The 18,386-nt window shown below is 46.5% G+C and overlaps 7 protein-coding genes across 7 annotated transcripts; 1 reads left to right on the top strand and 6 right to left on the bottom strand.

The window, feature by feature from the left end:
- Positions 1-674: 674 nt before the first annotated feature.
- Positions 675-2,054, bottom strand: ONS95_007433 (uncharacterized protein). Its single transcript, XM_058500940.1, has 3 exons — positions 2,002-2,054; positions 1,701-1,921; positions 675-1,645 (listed from the first exon to the last, which is right to left on the bottom strand). The coding sequence occupies exons 2-3, from the start codon at positions 1,802-1,804 to the stop codon at positions 964-966; spliced, it is 786 nt and encodes a 261-aa protein (XP_058362256.1). The 5' UTR covers positions 1,805-1,921; positions 2,002-2,054; the 3' UTR covers positions 675-963.
- A 1,352-nt stretch (positions 2,055-3,406) lies between these two features.
- ONS95_007432 (uncharacterized protein) lies at positions 3,407-5,500 on the top strand. Its single transcript, XM_058500939.1, has 2 exons — positions 3,407-3,734; positions 3,903-5,500. Exon 2 carries the CDS (start codon positions 3,914-3,916, stop codon positions 5,315-5,317), a length of 1,404 nt encoding a protein of 467 aa, XP_058362255.1. The 5' UTR covers positions 3,407-3,734; positions 3,903-3,913; the 3' UTR covers positions 5,318-5,500.
- Positions 5,501-5,580: 80 nt separating this feature from the next.
- Positions 5,581-6,159, bottom strand: ONS95_007431 (uncharacterized protein; the record flags this gene model as incomplete). Its single annotated transcript, XM_058500938.1, has 1 exon — positions 5,581-6,159. The coding sequence occupies one exon, from the start codon at positions 6,157-6,159 to the stop codon at positions 5,581-5,583; it is 579 nt and encodes a 192-aa protein (XP_058362254.1).
- Positions 6,160-6,939: 780 nt separating this feature from the next.
- Positions 6,940-7,338, bottom strand: ONS95_007430 (uncharacterized protein; the record flags this gene model as incomplete). The annotated part of the gene is made up of 1 exon (XM_058500937.1): positions 6,940-7,338. One exon carries the CDS (start codon positions 7,336-7,338, stop codon positions 6,940-6,942), a length of 399 nt encoding a protein of 132 aa, XP_058362253.1.
- Positions 7,339-9,466: 2,128 nt separating this feature from the next.
- ONS95_007429 (uncharacterized protein) lies at positions 9,467-9,787 on the bottom strand (the record flags this gene model as incomplete). The annotated part of the gene is made up of 1 exon (XM_058500936.1): positions 9,467-9,787. The coding sequence occupies one exon, from the start codon at positions 9,785-9,787 to the stop codon at positions 9,467-9,469; it is 321 nt and encodes a 106-aa protein (XP_058362252.1).
- Positions 9,788-11,607: 1,820 nt separating this feature from the next.
- ONS95_007428 (uncharacterized protein) lies at positions 11,608-14,211 on the bottom strand (the record flags this gene model as incomplete). The annotated part of the gene is made up of 3 exons (XM_058500935.1): positions 11,608-12,248; positions 12,309-13,950; positions 14,005-14,211. 3 exons carry the CDS (start codon positions 14,209-14,211, stop codon positions 11,608-11,610), a joined length of 2,490 nt encoding a protein of 829 aa, XP_058362251.1.
- Positions 14,212-15,457: 1,246 nt separating this feature from the next.
- ONS95_007427 (uncharacterized protein) lies at positions 15,458-17,802 on the bottom strand (the record flags this gene model as incomplete). The annotated part of the gene is made up of 2 exons (XM_058500934.1): positions 15,458-17,178; positions 17,235-17,802. 2 exons carry the CDS (start codon positions 17,800-17,802, stop codon positions 15,458-15,460), a joined length of 2,289 nt encoding a protein of 762 aa, XP_058362250.1.
- Positions 17,803-18,386: the final 584 nt, after the last annotated feature.

The following is an 18,386-nucleotide window of genomic DNA, read 5'->3' as shown; positions in this document are numbered from 1 at the left end:
AAGTCGGGTGTTTCTCTAAAATGGTAAATGCTAATCTTTTCAGGCTCATGGGCATGGAGATGATGTCATTGTACATTGGACCACAAGGAAGGCCTCAGGAGGTCAATCCTGAGAATGGTCCAATCGAGTATGTCACCGCGATGGTGGCGCGGAATCCGGAGATGTAAGAAGATATTTTAAGAAGGAAGAAGGATCTACAGGAAATTCCAGAAGACCCTAGGGCTGTGTGTATTTGTAGATTTGGGTATAAATTTCATGCAGGACAATATTCATAGCAATGGAGAAGAAAGAGAGACCCCCAAGATATCTGCTCCGTATCCTTTTCCAGACCGACCCTTGCTGACCAGTACCTGGCACTGCACGAGCATAGTCAGTGTCATGGTAGTGAAAGCCAGCGTAAGTTTCAAAGACGAACATGAATGAAAGAAGTGTGATAGGGATCTGAAATTGTTGTAGCCCATATGGGTTGGAACATCCACATATACGGCGTTAAAGTTTGGCAGTGAGCGACGAAAACGTGGTGGCGACAAGGTGGAAGTGCATGATTGTGGTGTGAGTGTAAGGGAAGGCTTCTGGCGATCGGAAGGATATTCAACAGATGGTTCATTGTTTGAGTTCCACAGTGCGTAAGTTAATTTCATCTGAATTCTTCATTGTGATTGGAATTCATGACGTGCTAATAGAGAGGATTTCTCAGCCATCCCATCCCGCTACGTATGCTACCCGATCATTTCGATGGGCCGTTGGGAATGTATCTCAATGCCAACATAACCCTGATGGCGTCAGAAAATGAAAGGCAGAACCGAGGCTTAGCTTTCAAGTGAAGATGCTTGTCGGTGTATGGCAGAAGTACACAGATATAGTCAGCGTTCGCAAAAGTATCCGTTATCCCTTTCGACAGCGCTGTGTCCATTCCAACCAACGCCACAACTTCTCACCTCCATGTAACAAGCGCCCTTTTTACTAACTTTTCTTCCCGACCGAACACTCCTCATCTTGCCCATGTTCATGAAATTTGCATCGTGGCATCTTTCTCGGATCCTCCGCAACACTGCCAATCGGCAAACTCCTCACAGCCTTAAAGTAAGCGGTCGCAACATTCGCATGCCCAGCCAAGAGCTCACTAAACCCTTCCGTAGGCCACAGAGCGAGATTCTCATCCGTTCTCGGAAGTCCATGCACAATGAACAGCAAGGCAAGGACATAGTACTCTCGAAACGCCGACGTCTCAGACAAGTGGTTGATCATGTAGCTTAGATGATGAAACGAAGGCAGGCTATTCTCCTCCACAGACGCATCGATGATATCACTAGCAATCTGATCCTTCAACTCATCCAAACACAGTTTATCAACCAAGGTAAGTAAGCACGTATGTCGGTAGTTACCCACCGCAGGTTGGCCCGGCTGTTTGACCCAGCGAAACTTGGGTAGTGAGCCGGTATAGATCCATTCAAGTAGGACGTCGAAGGCGTCTGGGTCGTCTTCTGGGAGGTTTGCGCTGTTGTTGATTCCTTCTTTGAAACCGCTGTTGAACATGCTGTCGAAGAACGGGAGTTTGGAGCAGAGAATTGCTTTGTGGATTTGGAAGTGCTTCTTCGAGGAGTCGTTGCCGACGTAGATGTCTACTATTTCAGTACCTAGCAGTCTGTGTGGTGTCAGATAAGAATCGAATATCAGGGGGCTGGGCGAAATGGACTCACTGCATGAAAGATTCTCTTTTTGTCTTCCTTTTGGCGCCATTGTTGTTGCTGTTGATCTCACTAGCAGCGCGCTTCTTGGAAGCTGAAGAAGGAGTGGATTTCATTGTACTGAGAGTTACTCGGATGATGATTCTTCTCAAAGAGAATCGAGATGAAAGCTGGCCTAATTAAACAGTGGTCGAAGGAGAGCTTTGTTGGAACTGAACTCGTAGGTACGTCGTCTTAGTCGATAGTGAGAGTTACTGGAGGCTCTCAAGAAGTCAAACCGCGCCATAAGGGGGGGGGGAGTGTGAGAGCTTACCAGCTGTGACCTGCGAATCACGAGCCTCGTTCGCTGAGAAGAGTTCTCAGATCGTGATGGTTCAGCTTGGTGTTGATGAAGAAGAAAGAAGAAGGACCCGGGGTTGAAACGAGGTTAGCTAGCGTCAACTAGGCGTAGAGGTGCTGATACGGCTCGGAAGGAAAGAGCGACTAGCGCGCCTTCCGGCTACGATTTATTCAATCTTATTTCAACCTCGAGAGTTAACTTCGAGGTGAATCAAAGCAGATCTGCTACTGAGCATCCAAAGAACAGAACATAATATCAACCTGATAAGAAGTAAAGTTTGAAGATATCGCAAGTAAGTAGGAGAATGATTTTGGAGGCTTTGGAAATAATGGTAAGCACGCCCGAGGGCACCCGACTAGTCCTCAGAAATGAACTCCTCTCTTCCTATACCTACGTCTCCTGCTAATCACATCCAATAAATCCATGATTAACGATGTGAACTGGCCCAACATCGTCAAGATGACGGTCAATTGAAGACAAAGTCGACAGCGACCAAAGGAATGATACCGTCATAGAATGAATGGGTACTGAAGCAGAACCTCGAGATAACGAGAGCCCGGGATCTGAGCGTCCAATAACAACGTATAAACACAGGATCCCAAAACAGCATTCAGCTGTCCCGGAATCAGGTCCAAGGTTCCATCGCTGTTGCCCCAACCCCCTGTTCATTTGCCCTATACTTCGATTCAATCACATCAAGTCAACCATACTCTTCATCCTATCGACTCGAAGCCTCTCTTTGAAGCCCTCTCAACCAACTAGATGAAGACAATAAGCCGGGGCAGGGGTACGAGTAGGCATATTCGAAAGACCCACGAGGATGAGTTTGTTGTACTTCACAAGCGTTCAGAAAACCTCAGTTCCTTAACGTCGTGACAGAGGATTACAGTTAGAGTCGAACGACGTATAAATCAGTTTAGGGATAGATCAGCGTATGATGGATGGGGATAGATTAGATATTTCGCAGTGCATCTGTCCAAGCCACAACCAAATCATGTCCTTCCCGAAGGATATGGCGGGGTAGTCCTACCACACCATCCATCCATTCATTCATTCGAATTTGGAAGAGGCGCGTATTCGCACTTCTCGAAATATATTACAGATGAAGCTGGAAGCTCTTCATGGAGACTTAATATTATAGCCGTGGCTAATCATTGGGGTCTAAATAGGGCTGGATGAGGTGAAGTGAGAGGTGATGGGTACAATCTAGAGGGGTCCATTAGCGAGTACCGGGCAGCCCGAGCGCCAAGCGGGCGGGGCTTACAGGGGCAGTTGACCCCTGAAAGCCCTGGATCCTTCAGCCCTGGCTAGCGGGCAAACTGTTTTACGGTACAGTATCTGCACCGCACCGCACCGCACCCTCACTTTCTTTCTCCCATGCAAACAAACAACATCTCCTTCTCTCTCATTCCATTATAAACTCTGAATCAAAGAAACTCTCTCACATTCTATTGATGGTGTGTTGTCACACCGCATCCATCTATCCATCAATCTGTTGTCTCTCCAATAATCCATCCAGACATCTCGTGAGATCTATCCTATCCAGCTGCCACGCCATCCCACATCCGCCATGGCGCGAGGGGCTGGCTGAAGACCGGCGATGAGATGAGGGGCAGAAGGAATCCACCACCTGCATGTCTAGCATTTAAGCTGCAGGTGATTCGCAGCTTGATCCGCTGGGCTGCATGATATTAGTTTTCAGCTGGGTTGTTTCACATTCCATAAATTACTTTTCGTTATCTTTCTCCCTTAGAAATCTTACTGTAAACTTACTTCTGCCCCTCCAAATCACCCCACCCCGCACTCTCAATTTCAACATCACAACGTTCCCTAACGACAACACCACAAGATATAACTATTAACGCACAATCCAGGACTCGCCAAGATGCCTAGCAAAGGCGTCCAATGTTATTCCTATGTCTGCGCCCCAGGCTGTCAAATCGAATTCTCAGTCCCGGGAACAAATATCGTGCGTAATGCACAACGTCAATATACCAGCGACCACCTCGAAGTAGACAAGAAGAACATCCCAGGAGCATTCAACTTCTCCGGAACATTCTCATTCCGCGTCACCCAAAATGGCAATGAAATCGCCAACGAGAAAATCAGCATCAACGTCCTAACCGGCAACCTCGAAGGCGGCACCCTCAAAACAATGGCCAACCAAGCCTCCATCGTCCGCAACGACGTGATCGTCTCCTACGGCTACTACGACGCCGGACCAGGAGTCGCCGGCCTCCCCAACAGAGACCAATGCTACGTGACCGTCTCTTCCAACTACTCCTCCTGGATGAGCCAACTCGCCCCCCAAGGCTCCCCCCAGTCCAGCAAACCCTTCAGCAAACTCTTCCTCCCCGCCGCCCACGACATCGGCATGAACAGCATGCAATCCTCCGACGCCGTCATGGGCAGCGACGCGCTCGTCAACGTCCTCACAACCATCGACCCCGTCTTCGCCAAAATCGCAAACATGATGGCCCACCCGGCCGTGATGGCCATCGCGCCCAACATCGTCCGCGGCCTCGCCATCACGCAAAAGGACTCCCTCGACGCCATCCTCTCCATCGGCGCCCGCTATTTCGAGTTCAGACCCGCCTACCTGCACAACGTACTCCGCGGGAAGACAGCCATCCCGGACGTCCTCTATTTCAGCCACTCCGCCATCCCGGGCATGCCATTCGCGGAGTTCCTAGCGGATGTGGTTAAATTCCTGATTGGCCACCCAGATGAAATCGTAGTCACGCAACTACGATGGGATGGCGTCCCAGCCGAATGCGCACACCCCTCCAACGAGGATATCTCCCACTATGTATCCACCGCCCTCGCACCCACAAATGGAGGTATCGTCCAGGGAAGCCTAGACGACATGCTCCGCCTCACCATCTCCGATCTCCGCGCCCAGAAGAAACGCCTGATCCTCTTCACGCCCTCGGATTCCTTCTCTACCTACACGGACGCCGCGAATGCAACTCTAACAGGCGATCCTATAATCGCGGAATTCAACGCCATCACGCCTGAGAAACAGCAAGGGAAGCCATTCACAAATCTACAGTGTCAAGCCACCGCGACGAATGTCCCCGAGGCGGTGGCGTATTCGGTATTAGCGGCTAATGCGAGTAGTAGCTGTCTTTTGGCGACGAAACCCATTTGCGATGCGAAGACTTTGCCGTGGATTCAGGGGAATGGTGGGAGGTTGGTGGATGGGCAGTTGGTTGTTGTGATGAATGATTTTCTGGAGGGGGCGACGGCGGATGTTTGTGTGGAGTGGAGTAGGAGGAGGTTGGGTTAGAATTTTCACAGTCACACTTTTGTCACAATTACACTATAGCGCAATCACTCCAACCCATCAAAACCATCAAGAAAACCCAAACTTCTTACTCTCTTGTCTTATTCATCTATCCATAACGGAACGTAACTCCTTCCCTCCTCCCTTCCCTCCCTCCTCAACCCCCTCAACCCCCTCCTTCCCCCCATTTCCCCATTTCCCCATTTCCCCATTTCCCCATTTCCCCAATCCCCTCACCACTCTCAACCCCCTCACTCTCCTCTTCCCTACTTCTCTTCTTTTCTCCTCTTTCCCCTCCCCTCTTCAATCAACCGATGTACCCCCTCGACATTACTAGGCCCCGACCACACTCTAAAGAACGCTTCAGCATCAAAGGGCTTGTTGTGTGTATCTCTCTTGCTCTCTTCCTCTTCTGAAGTGCGGAGCTCCTCCAGAGTGTGGATATGATTTTCTGCTTTTTTGTTGGTGGTGGTGGTGGGTTCTTCCTCCTCCTCGTTAACTTCTTCGTCTGTATTGGGTTTTGCCTCCTTGTGTTCGGGTTTGTTTGAGGTTGAGGCCTCTTCTTTGTTTGAATCTGTGCTTGAGTTTGAGGAGGAGACATCTTCTTTGTTCAAGAACGAAGACGATGACGGTAGTGATGACGATGTAGCAGCGGCGCTTGGGATGGTTGAGCTTGACGGGGCTTTATCAATGCTATTGCCATTACTATGCAGACTCTGGCTCCTCTCCTTGTCGTCGTCCACTGTAGTAGTAGGAGCAAGAATTGCAGCGGCAGACATCTTGTTGATATTATTGGTTTCATCGGCAGTTCTGCTAGTTTCTGTGGAGTTGGAAAGCTCTGCCATTGTGAAGGATTTGAGCTGAGTTGAGTTTAGTCAGGCTTCTTCGTGAGGAATGCACAAGTTTGATTTTGACTTATTTTTGATGTTTTGTATTGTGCTGAGGTCAGATGGTAGATTAGTGGGTGTCGTTGATGAAAGACGACGAGGACCCGCGTGAGGTGGGATAGTTGAGTTTTTATCCCAAGCACGAACACTGAATACTGAATAATACGGGTATTCATGCTATTCATCTTCTTTGTCCTTATCATTGCTACTAGTTTTATTCCGTGCACGGTCTGACTCAGTACAAATCTGAATGAACAGTGCAGAAATAGAACGTTCCTTTGTTTTGTGCCGAGGTGACTTCAATACTGGGTGACTTGCTCAGGTTATTCCCTGCCCTGCCCTGGAAAAAGACACGGATACGGATTAAATTAGAAAAAAAAACGGTGGCCTACCTTGCGTAACGATACCCCGCCTAATAGCTAGCTTATCAAGAGGTAGTTACTGATACACCTATTTGACCGAAGCATATGCAGCGAGAAGAGAAGTCTTGAAAGAACTTCCTTTCCTTAGCATGTCATTTCAAATCACTGAACGTTTTGTTTAATTCGGAATTCGGGAAATCTATCTCATCTCAGCAGTACGGTTGGTTACAGTACGTCACAAGCACGGCATTACCACTTTCTATCTATGAAAACCGTCACAAAATAAAATAAAAAAGCAACACAAATTCTCAGACCCCACCTACCTGCATTGCAACCAGCTCATCCATCCCATCCCATGATTCCCATCTCATCCAAATCAAAAGAACCGATGCGAAAACCACGCCCCCACATCTCCATCTTTTTCTCCATCTCCGTCTCGAAAGCCAAAACACCCGATTGAATGCCTCTTGCTCTGCTTACCCTCATTATCTGAATCCTGGGGAGTTGTTCCTTCTCCTTCCTTAGTGGATTCTTCTCGCTCTTGCTGCTCGTTTTTGTCTTCCGACTTTACATCGTTCTGGGATGCAGGAACGGTGAACTTGCTATCACTATCAGGATTTCTAGTCTTTTTCTCTTCGGAAGCGGTAGCAAGGGAGGTGGCGTTGGAGGTGGATTTAAAGGTGGACTCACCGTTTTTGGTATTCTCATCAACAATCTTTCCGGTTTCCCTTGAGTTGGAGTTGGACTTAGAATTAGAGTTAGATGTCTCTGCCATTCTGAAGTGAGTCGAGTTAAGTTACTTCTCTCGAGAGGAGGAATCAACGCGCCGCGATTGAGTTTATTCTTTCCGGATGGATGTACTGTATTGAGGTCAGTGGATGGCGGTGGGGTAGTACGAAACTGACTGGTTGAGTTGAAAAGACAATTCCCAGAGCTCAAAGTTGGTTTGAATTTATATGTTCTCTAAACAATGGAGTATATTCCTGTCTGTTTATTTGTCCCTGTCTTTTGGGACCCGGTCTGCTGTGCGCTGTTTTAGATTGTGGTGGAACAGGCTTGGAAAGTTCTTTGTACAGGCAAGCAAGCAAGACTCTTTGTTTTGTTGCGGCTTGTTTGTTCTCGGCCCTGACGATGATACGGTTTGAATCAAATCAAATCCAACAGTGATCGACCGAACAATACTTTTGTATTGCCATCCCTCTTTCATCTGGATTTCTGGCATGATGGCCTGCCAAGATCCGCTGTGTTGACACGCTTGAAAGTAAATAGAGTGAGAAACTTGAGGAGTTTGCTAAGTGTGTTAGATTGTTGAACGTTAAAAATTGGAGCTTTGTTCTGTTAGGCATGTTAAACTTGACTGTTAACAACTGGGATCAACATCCATTTCGGATAGAATGAGCGATATTTCACTATTCAACGGTGGAATTGGAATAGTTACTTAATTACTAGTAGGTAGCTACTGCTATGTCACATCACTTTCGAGTCAGAAATCATTAAACGTTTTGATTAAAAAGTATTCTCATTGAAGTAAAATCTTGCTTGAACCACAAGCAGTTCCTGAAATCCGGGGCAGAGAATGAAGTGGAAAATCCGATAACTCCTTACCTGTTATCTGAAGAAAAGACCCTGAAAGTAATTCAGGGAGACTCCGTCCCGAAAGAAATCCCAGCCTTTACCGTTAACCCTAAAATTCGAATTTCGAGAAAAGAAGAGACGCCGGGCATAATGACAGGGATGAAGAGTAGAATTGAATACTCACCTACGCAGCACCCCTGCTCCTGCCGACGATGAGGTCAGAGACTCGCCTTTTACAAAAGCTTATCCTGTCCCTTCTTCTCCTCACCGTTCGTCTCGCCCTCTTTCTTCTTCTCGTCATCCTTCTCCTTTTTAACCTGCTCGCTCTCCTCCTTCCCGTTCTCCTTATCCAAAACCTCCTTCTTCGTACCAAAACGTCATACCCGACTCAGCCCACATGCTCCCAACCAAGTCATCAATGCCCAGATCTTGCCGATTAAAGCCCATCATGGCATTCACTTCGGGGTTGGATATAGATGAAGAAGTCTTGTCGGGAGTAGTGGAGGACTGTGGGGCTTGGGTATAATTGGACTTTGGGGTGGTCATCTTCTCGACTTTGGGAAAGGAAGATGGAGATTGAGTTGCAGACATCTTACCGAGAGATGAAGCTGATTTTGTGTGGATAGAAGAGGTGGAGTATTGTATGTGTGGTAACCTGCGAGGTGGTGCTTGGTTGTTTTGTGTGTCGATTGTAGAGTTTGTTGTGTGGAGATCTGAAAGCAGAGTTGATCCAGGTTGAGGAAGAAGAGAAAAGGGGATAAATGGGAGGATAAGATGAGGAATTCAAAGAATTTGAGGGAATGATTGAGCAGGTCTAGAGGGAGAAAAGATGACTTGGAAAAGTGGGTACAGGTGGTGTGGTGAGTCGCGCTGATGGGGTGTTCTGTGGTCTGGCGATGCTGGTTTAGTGAGTCAGTCGATTAAAAGAGCAAAGCCAACAGTGGGATAATAGCAAGAACTGGTTATTCGGATGTTCTTTGTGAAGACAATGACTTTGTTCATACACTTCATAGCTGAGTGGGTTCTTTGTTCACACGTTGGAGGAGCAATACACCATTATCCGGACCCAAACATCATACATTTCTGATTTGTTACCTGCTTCCTAAGGCTACCCAAGGAAGGGAAAAAGTCATGGCAATTCGGAAATTGATATTCAGTCTAGATATCCAGAAAAAGAAAAACAGAACATGCTGCAATACCCAGACTCCGTCTCAAACCGTCTGAGAGCTCCTGATGAAAATGAACCTATAGAGCGTGTATTAGTACTCTTTCTGACCATTCAGCCGGGCATCTACTCACATCAACGCTCAATTGTTCATGCTTTGACTCTAAGAGGTCCAATTCGGCACAGCTGAATCAACCTCCATGCCGTCACCTGCCTTTGCGCCATCCTCCTTTGCCTCCTTCGCCTTCTTGAAAGTATCTTCTCGCTTCATAACTGCATCCTGTCGCTTCTTTTTCTCTTGTTCTTCAAGAATCTCTCGCTTGGTTCCGACAATCATACCAGGGGTGGCATAAATGGATCTGGCAAGACCGTCCTTTCCGAGATCGACGCGATTGAATCCCATCATAGCGTTGACCTCTTGCTCGTCAATCTTCTTCTCCATGGCAGGGGTGACGGAAAAAGCTTGGTTATCTGATACAGGCATGTTGAAGTCTTTTGTGTTGTGTTAATTTGTTTTCGTGTTGAGTGTCGTGGGTGTTTGTTTAAAGAGCAAGTAGCGTTGAGGTCTGCGGTGACCTGATCCAGGCGCTTTTTGCTGACAAGAATGTAGTTTTCTTGTACTGGTGTGAGGATCCTCGGGAATTTCTTGTCGAAGTGCGTTATGGAGGAAGTATTGGATGATGATGCACCAAATATCGAGGCTGTTTTAGCTGTCCGAACACGCTAACGAGTGTTTAAGCGAGATGCAAGAGCTCCATCCTCCTCCTCCTCAGGGTGCATTTCCGTTATGGAATCGATCTGAAACGAGTAGCTTTTTCATCCTGTACGATTTCATGATCTGTGACTGTCTACATATATACAACACCGGTTCAAATCTGCCATTCACATGGTACCACTAGGGCAAGGTTTGCCGGAGTGGTGTTCAAAAATGGGTATTGTGCTCGATAGCATTGAAGAATTCATTGGCTATTCATCCTCAAAACCAAATCAGCAATCAGACAGATGACTCATAAAAGAATCTTTGATGTTGCAATAAAGAAAGAGTCCGCCAAGTCATCCTGTTATTACCGTACAGCGCCTTGTCCCACGTGATTGGGCGTGTTTTTTGAAGTGCAACTCGACCCTTTTAAACGAACTACTCTAGCATATCAAAAAATACTATGGAAATATCTGGAAAGATTCGACTGGGTGGCAACAAGCTTGCGGGGTTTTGAAGGTTCATATGCTGCACTTGATCATCTTTGATATTCCGTCCCGTTGTAGCGGCAGCGAACCTCTTTATGTATCGAGTAGAAATCATATGTTTGACTCAGCTCTTTTGTTCCAAGCCTCGTGTCACAACCGAAATGCGGGCGGGATTCCTGTGGGTTCCATCACATCAATGCTTTTTGCTAGAAGCCAATAATCAAGGAGTTGCTTGTTCCGCGAAGACCAATGTTTCCAATACCTTGTTTGCGAAGCAAAGAAGCTTCGCAATCGTTAAGTTTCCTATGCATTGGCTCACTTGCGGCAAACGAATATATCTCCTCGTCCAATCATCCTACTGTTTCATGATGGTGATCACTGCAACAGCTAACTACTTCGGTAGTAATGTAAGGGCACGTGACAATAGTCGGTACACATTTAGTATGAGTTAGGCGTATTCAGCTTGCGCTGAATATTGTGATCTTTTGGTCCCGATAGTGGAGTTGGTGTGAGCCTAACCTCAGCATCATTACAAGTAAAGTAAGGACGGACAAGCTCACATGATTTTGATCACATCCAGGGTGTGTTGGCTCGTATCACGTCGGGACCAGCCACATGCATGCGATATACGACAAAAAATGGGCAGATGAGAGATTGGATTCATTTCAATTACCACTGCAGTGTTTACTAAGTACATATATTCTCCAAGATACTCAACGGACATTCCTGAGGCAAGGATGCGAATGCTACTCATAAAGTAGGCATAAGCATGCACAAACCCCAAGAACATCCAGTAATGTACCGGGAAAATCTATGTAACAAGCCACCTGAAGTCCAGCACGATTCCACCTAGTGCTGTGACAAGAGATTTTCTAGGACGAGTGGCAAATACTACTCGAAAGTAATGGCACACCCCTCCAAGTAGATCCTCTCCATGTCGCAGTGAAGCAACGGTACAAGCCACCCTACAATAACACCGTAACAATCTCTCGTGAAGTAAAATACAAACGTGCAGTAACAAAAACGCCCAAGACCGATGACAAATGTACTTTCTGTGGAACGACAAAGGAAAATAAGAAACTCAAACAGTTACACTCTTCCATCTCGTTTTGTGGCGACTCACAAGTAGCCGAATGCGTGCGCGAGTCCACTGATAACCACAGCAGGCACGACAACTGTGACTACAATTCCAATCGCAATTCTGCGTTCGGAATCCTGTCTCGAGTTGCTACAAGTATCATCGCCTTTAATCTGTTCCTGGGTATCTCGGTCCGAAGCTGAACAGTTACCAGTCAATTCCTTGGTATCGATCCAGAAGAGTTCAGATTCGGCCACGAGAGGCTCGACTACAATGAGGCTAGACGAGGCAACGAGGACTAATGCTGATGGCCTGGGAGTTTCCCATGGGCATGTTGTATCCACAACTGAGATTGTGGAGTTGAAAACTTCGCGGGATGGCGCTGCGGAAACGAACCTCGCGTTTTCGTGGTCGCTATGTTGAAACCTCGCATCAGGGAGAAAGGAACTGATGAACAAGAGAATGGCAGTTCCGTAAATGATGAACTGGGCGGCGAAGGAGAAGAATTCAGTAGCTCTATTTGGAATAGGCTTTGGTGCTTCGACGGCTCTAGTTCTGGTCTTTGGTTGTGGGATTTTGACAACCTTAGTATCTGCGGCAGACTCGATAGAGTGGGGAGAGGCGTTGATGGCGCGGTATGGAACAGACCGATGGAAAGAACAATGCCAATCTGGACAGAATTCTATGTATATGTTAGTTGGTCTCCTGAGAAGAGATAGAATGAAGAGGGTGAGGGACTTACTAATGAGATTGAAATCATGGTAAACCAGATCATCCATGCCCATCTGCGCCAAGCAAGCGTACATGATTGTCTCACGGATGGTTTGGAAAGCCTTTTGTTCAAGAGAGCGAGGAGGTCTAAAAAGAACAAGTGCTGACGACTTATTCTTCTCATCTTGCTCCTGTCTGGCCTCCTTTGTGGGATCAAATCTCCGGTTTCTGCTCTGCCAATTTCTATTCTTGCCTCCCTTTGCCGGACGCGGCGAAAGGTGCTCGGCGACTCTTCCCTGATATTTCTCCACCTGAACCCCCACATCCTTCACCTCCGCCCGGCGCTTCTCGGTCGCAATCTTGAGATCTCTAACTTGATTCTCGACTGGTTCTGTTTGTAGCTTGGCTGCTTGGAGATCTGTCTTGCAAGCTTCCAGCTGGGAGATGAGGCCATCATCCCTGGCGTTTGTATCTGCAAGCTGGGCTTTGGCCTCGTTGTGAGCGAGCTGCTCCAATGCCAGTCTCTGCCGCAAATCATGGAGATACAAGTTCAAATTCTCGATCTCGCCACTAGATTCCGCTTGGCTATCCTTCAGCTGGTTGAGATTTTCATTTAATAACTTGGCTTTGTAGGCGTGCAGTCTCGAGGCCGCCTGTGCGTTTGTCTTTTCGCTGATAAGGTCGCTCTTGGCTTTTTTGAGCTTGAGATGGAGTTCATTGACCTCATTATTGAGTGTGGTCAGATCACGCTTCTCGCTCCTCTGAAAGTCGTGCAATTCCTGACGAGCTTTGTCCATCAATTCCCGAAAAGTTGTCTTGCCTCTCTTCAGTTTTTCGATTTCAACAGCGTTCTCCTTTAGCTGGTCTTGGTTGTGCTTGTCCATGGAAATCCAGCTTGCAAGGCGGCCTTCCAGCCTTGTGTTGGTTTTCTGAAGACCTTCTAACTGCTTTTGCTGCTGATTGGCCCGTTGTTCTACAGTGTTATATTGGAGCTGGAGATTGAGTTGTGTGTTTCGAAGTGTAGTGAGTTGCTGCTTCAACTCTTCGTGTTCGGCGATTGAGACTTGTGGCTGCTGCTCAAACTCCGAGGTTTCCATCTTCGGAGATACATTACCCTCTGATCCGGACAAAATTTCACCGATATTCCCATTCTCGCTCTTTTCTCCCTCGAAAATACCCTCGTCTACTTTCTCCTCCTCGCCATTTTTCTGCTCGACCTCGACCGTATCCTTCTCAATGATAGAAACCTCAATACTGTCCTGCTTGAGATCTCTGTCTTCAACAACACCAGGGCAAACCTCAGCCATAGCGTTCTGGGCAGCGCTACCATGCTCACTGGTCTCCGCATTGACTGTATTCGTGGTTGACTGGGTCTTGGTAGGAGGGCAAATCTCCTCACTGCCAGCCCAGTGACTACCACTCAGACCAGGAAGTGGGCTGACCTGAGATTCAGTAGCTGGAGGAGTTTGCGGCAAGCTGAGAGTATTGGGGCGGGGGCGATGGAGATGGGGTGGGGTGTAGGCTTCCTTCTGTGTAGGGTTGTGAGGGAATGGACCGGGTGCAGGCTGTTGGAAGCGCATGTTATTCTGTTGACTAACGAGTCTTTTTTTGGGATTGTCAGGGTCATGGGAGCGTCTTCCCTGTCTTCGTTGAGCTTCATTGTTTGTCTTCGCCTATAATATCATGGTCAGTGATGGGAACGCTACTCCATTGACTTCAGAACTAACCATTTCATATGCTTCTTTGGGCTCATATCCTTCAGCTTCAAGAGTCTTTGCAGACTTCACAGTCGCAGTCTTTGGTCTGACATGTTTCCTCTTCTTCTTTTTCTTTTCGTCCACTGGCTCCGGGTCCATGTCCATCTTGATACCTTCACGACGGGCAAGCTCGTACTTGACATGGTCGGGGTAGTCGGAAGTATTGGAAGATGGCATCACAGTCACTCAGTTGTGATTGACGTTTATGACGGAATGTGGGATATCTGGACTCTCGCTGAGAACCACAAGCTGCAGTATGTGGCACTTAGTTGGTGGGGGTAGAAATTTGTAAAGGGGAGCTGGTGTGATTGAGACTTATAAGCTTTGTTTCGGTACGGTTGTGCAATACTGTTGGTGATGCTCGGAGAGAGTAAGAAGCATAGCATTGTAAAGCGAGATGTGTGGGTTTGATCAGGGAGAACGGGTCAAACCGCGCAAGTGGAAAAGCTAAGCGAGGTCCATTATTGACTTTCAAATTCACTTGCGATGCTGCTCATTGGAAAGACCCAAAGTGGATGAAACTTGTTAAAGCAGCCTCTAGGATATTCACCAGACGCCACAACTATTTCAAAGTATTCACAAAGGCGTATGTCAAAGTCCTCACCCCATTAGTGCTGCGCCACCATCTGTTTGTAACGCAAGTGGGAACAAACCATTAATGAAAGATCACTAGAAAATCAAATAACCATTCATACATAGACCATGTTCTGATAAAACTAGACTGTTCTTGAGTAGTTTATTTATTATTGTCGGTCTCTACACTCCTTGTATGATTATGCTACCTTACCAAGACTTCCATTAGGCCATGGAGAAGGAAGAGCCACGATGCAAAAGAGGAACTCATTTTTGATCACTTTTGATACAGAGATTCGTGTAGCCTTCTATAAACAACCCATTGTCTGCTACATCCTTCAAACTCTAGAGTAGTGCAAAGCTGCCAGATCTCAAACCCGACCCTTCTCATACCCTGAACCCCCCCCCCCCCCACTCAACAAGCCAAGCTCTAGTAAAATATCAGAAGGGACCCCAAAAGCTATTCAAAGTTGAACATCATGACGCAGAAACCAAAAGCTCCCCTTTCTCAAACCTTTTACCCGTATATGCCAAACAAATGCTCTAGAAGCCTTCCTCGTTGTTGGGAACGAACTGATGAGCGTAGCATAACTACTGCTGTCATCGCCATTGTTCCTAACAAGAGAAAGTCTCTACAGTACCGTTAGCATCACTGACATCGTACTAGAGTTGGTACTTGATATGTGTTTCCATCCCGCCTTTCCATCCTCCACACCCCTCTTCGTGTATTGCCTCGGATGCACGAAGCAAAATACATCATAAGGCACGACAACCTCCACCCCGTCTCCACTCTTTATCATAAAAAAATATTCCAACTCTTAAAATCTCCAATTTTATGGTTGTCTTTTGCTCAAGGCCCCAGAATGGGACTGAGCAATACGATACCATGAATCCCAGCAGCAAGCACAGCTGTGAATATCGCCTTTCGTACTTTTGGGAACTCTTCATACTGACAGATACCTTTCTCGGTCCACTTATTCTTGCTCTCTTCTTCTTCTACGAAAGACGTATTGTCGGGAACTTCGATGACCAGCTCGAAGGGAGCGAAGAAATTATCCGGGATGGCAGAGGTGTAAGTTGCGATGGTTGACGTTGGAATCGGCGTAACAGCGAACGCGCTGGGCGCTTCGAGAGGAGAACACATGGTAGCTGTGAATACGAGTTGTTGATAGGTGGCATTGAAATTTGGTGCCATGTTGACTGCTGAAGGTTTGGCTCCATAGAAACCGGAGATCCCTGTCAAGAACAAGGAGACCAAGAGGACGCCCATAACCGAGAGAAAACAATTGTTGGTGGAGGGAGATGTAGGATAGGTTGATTCTTCACTCTTGACGATTTTGCCATCAATGGCTGTATTGGAAGTGATATCGCCGATGATAATTTCACTATCCGTCACTGTCAAAGCTTTTTCATTGAAAGTGATGTCTGGATCCGGCAATACGTAATCTTCAATAACGTCAAGAATATCGTCGTTATCTGAGACGAAATCAGCCTTGACTGTGTCTGGTCTATTAGGTTTGAACGCATCGGTCTTATGCTTGACCTCTCGTCGAAGTCCTTCGAGGGCTTCCCCAACGGCCTGCAATTGCTCTGACTGGTCAGAAATCTTTGACTCCAGCCCGGATGTGCGGATATTGGCTAAGCCAAGTTCCTCGACTCGCCTGTTGAGCTGTTTCTCAGCACTTCTATTTTGAAGAATGAGGTTATCAATCTCCTGAGTGAGGTTGAAATTGTCTTGAGTGTTCTGGCTCGATGCCTTCTCAAGCTCTGCATATAGTTCATGAGCGACACGCAAATCCTCGGATGTTTGTGCGATGAACTCGTTCTGCTCCGCACAACACTCCTGTGAATTCTTCAGCTTCTTCAATGCAGCGTCGACCTCCATTTGCTTCTTTGCCAATTTGTTTTCGACATCCCGGATAGCGGCTCGATGGTCTCTGCGTTCATTCTCAAGATCCACCTTGACCTGCTCGAGATCGTTGCGGTAGTTGATAGAATCAGAATTTGCTCTCTGCATGTTTGTCTTCAACTTGTCCTTCTCAGCAGCGAGCTTGACATGACTATCACGGAGTTGTCCAAGGGCGGTTTGATTTTCTTCGAATGCCTTGACCAAGATTTCTATCTTTTCTTCTGCTGGTAGGTCGTCTTTACCCTTCAGTAGTGCGTTGACTTTCGAGTTCTTTGCTTTTGCATGGTGATTTCGCTTAGCTGCTCTTTCCAATCTGCGATGATCCCTAACTCGTATCTGGTGGTCCCATTCTTCTTCAGTGAAAATCTTGCCGGTCTTGGGGTTGATGTCGTTCTCTATTGGTTCGGAAGAGGTCAATGTGGGAAGCAGACGTCTGTTGAGCTTCGCTTCTCCAAGAATGAAACCATTGCCATCGCGGGCTGGGAGCTGGTCATTGCTTTGTACTTGTTTATTGATGTTTGAGGAAGCTTTCTCGATAGGTGTTGGCGGCGGAGTCGGTATAGTATGCTTGCCGGCAGAGGTTGATCTAGGAACCTCGGCGATAAGATTTTTCGGTATCTCTGACACAGTGGGCTTCTCAGGACTGGAAGTCTTTGTATGATCTGCTGGGTTTTGTCAGTAATAGGATGAATACTAAAAATATTGAAGGAGTTCTAACCTGAGTGTCGTGCAAGAGTATTTTGTTCAACCTTCATGCGTCGTGCGAGTTCGCCTCTATCAATGCCACGATTCAGTACTCCTGGCTCACAAACACCACTACTGAGTCCCTCTGGTTTGTTCTTCTCCCTCTCAGCATGTGTAATAACTGGCAGCCGAGAGCTTGCAGTACCTTGATTGCGAACAAGACCTTCCTTGATGTGTGCGGCCCACTTATCAAACTTCTCAACAGTTATGGCAGCTGGCTCAGTGGAAGGATTGAACGGACGAGCGGTTGGAATGGAACGACTGGCGGTCGGAGCTGCAGAAGGGGTGAGTGGCACGACTCTAGCATGAGGAGCTGGTTGTGTTTGATAAGTTTGAGGAGCGAAGGGAGAGAACTGTTGTGGAGCAGGATGCTGAAATGTCTTTTGCTGGTGAAATGTTGGCTCGACGTGCTGGGCGTAGATACTATGATCATATCCGCCTCTGTTGCCGCCTCTAAATCCTCCTCTATTTTCTCCTCTGCCGCCTCTGCTGTAAACACCATTTCCCTGGGCGGGCCATCTTTGATAGCCGTATTGATCCATTGGATAGATCTTAAGATTATCTACTTTAACTATTTCTATAGTTATATTATAAAAAGGATCGCTACTTAGTTATCTATAAAGATAATAAGCTTTTAAGCCCTTAGGTCTTTAATCGCTATTTAAAGTACTAACTAGATACTTATAAGTTTAGCGCTATAAATAGTAAACTAGTTAGTCGGTCTGATCTTAACTTAAGCTTTCTATTTATATACTAGGTCTTATACTACTACTCTTACTACTTCTCTTATATTACTTCTATCTATAAAGACTTATATATAAGTAATAAAGTTCTTCTTCTAAAGTTTATTATAGTCTATTACTACTTCCTTAGGCTCTTTTCAGATTATCTACTTAAGTAGTTACTACTATAGTAGTACTACTACTAGTACTTATCTCTTATAGTATTAAAAAGCTATCTTTCTAATTAGTTTATAGACTTTCTTCTTTAATTCCTAGAGTAGAGAGTATCTTAATATATTATCTCTTACTAATCCCCTAGTTTTATACTATAGTATAATAAGGTATAGTAAAGAGGCTCTAATCCTATTAGTTATAATTATATAAGTCTTATTTAGTTGTAGCTA

The sequence above is a fragment of the Cadophora gregata genome (assembly GCF_030347475.1).
Source record: "Cadophora gregata isolate MNR1 chromosome Unknown scaffold_2, whole genome shotgun sequence".
Lineage (NCBI taxonomy): Eukaryota > Fungi > Ascomycota > Leotiomycetes > Helotiales > Ploettnerulaceae > Cadophora > Cadophora gregata.
The sequence above is the reverse complement of the archived record's forward strand: the minus strand, read 5'-3'. Positions and strand labels throughout refer to the sequence as shown.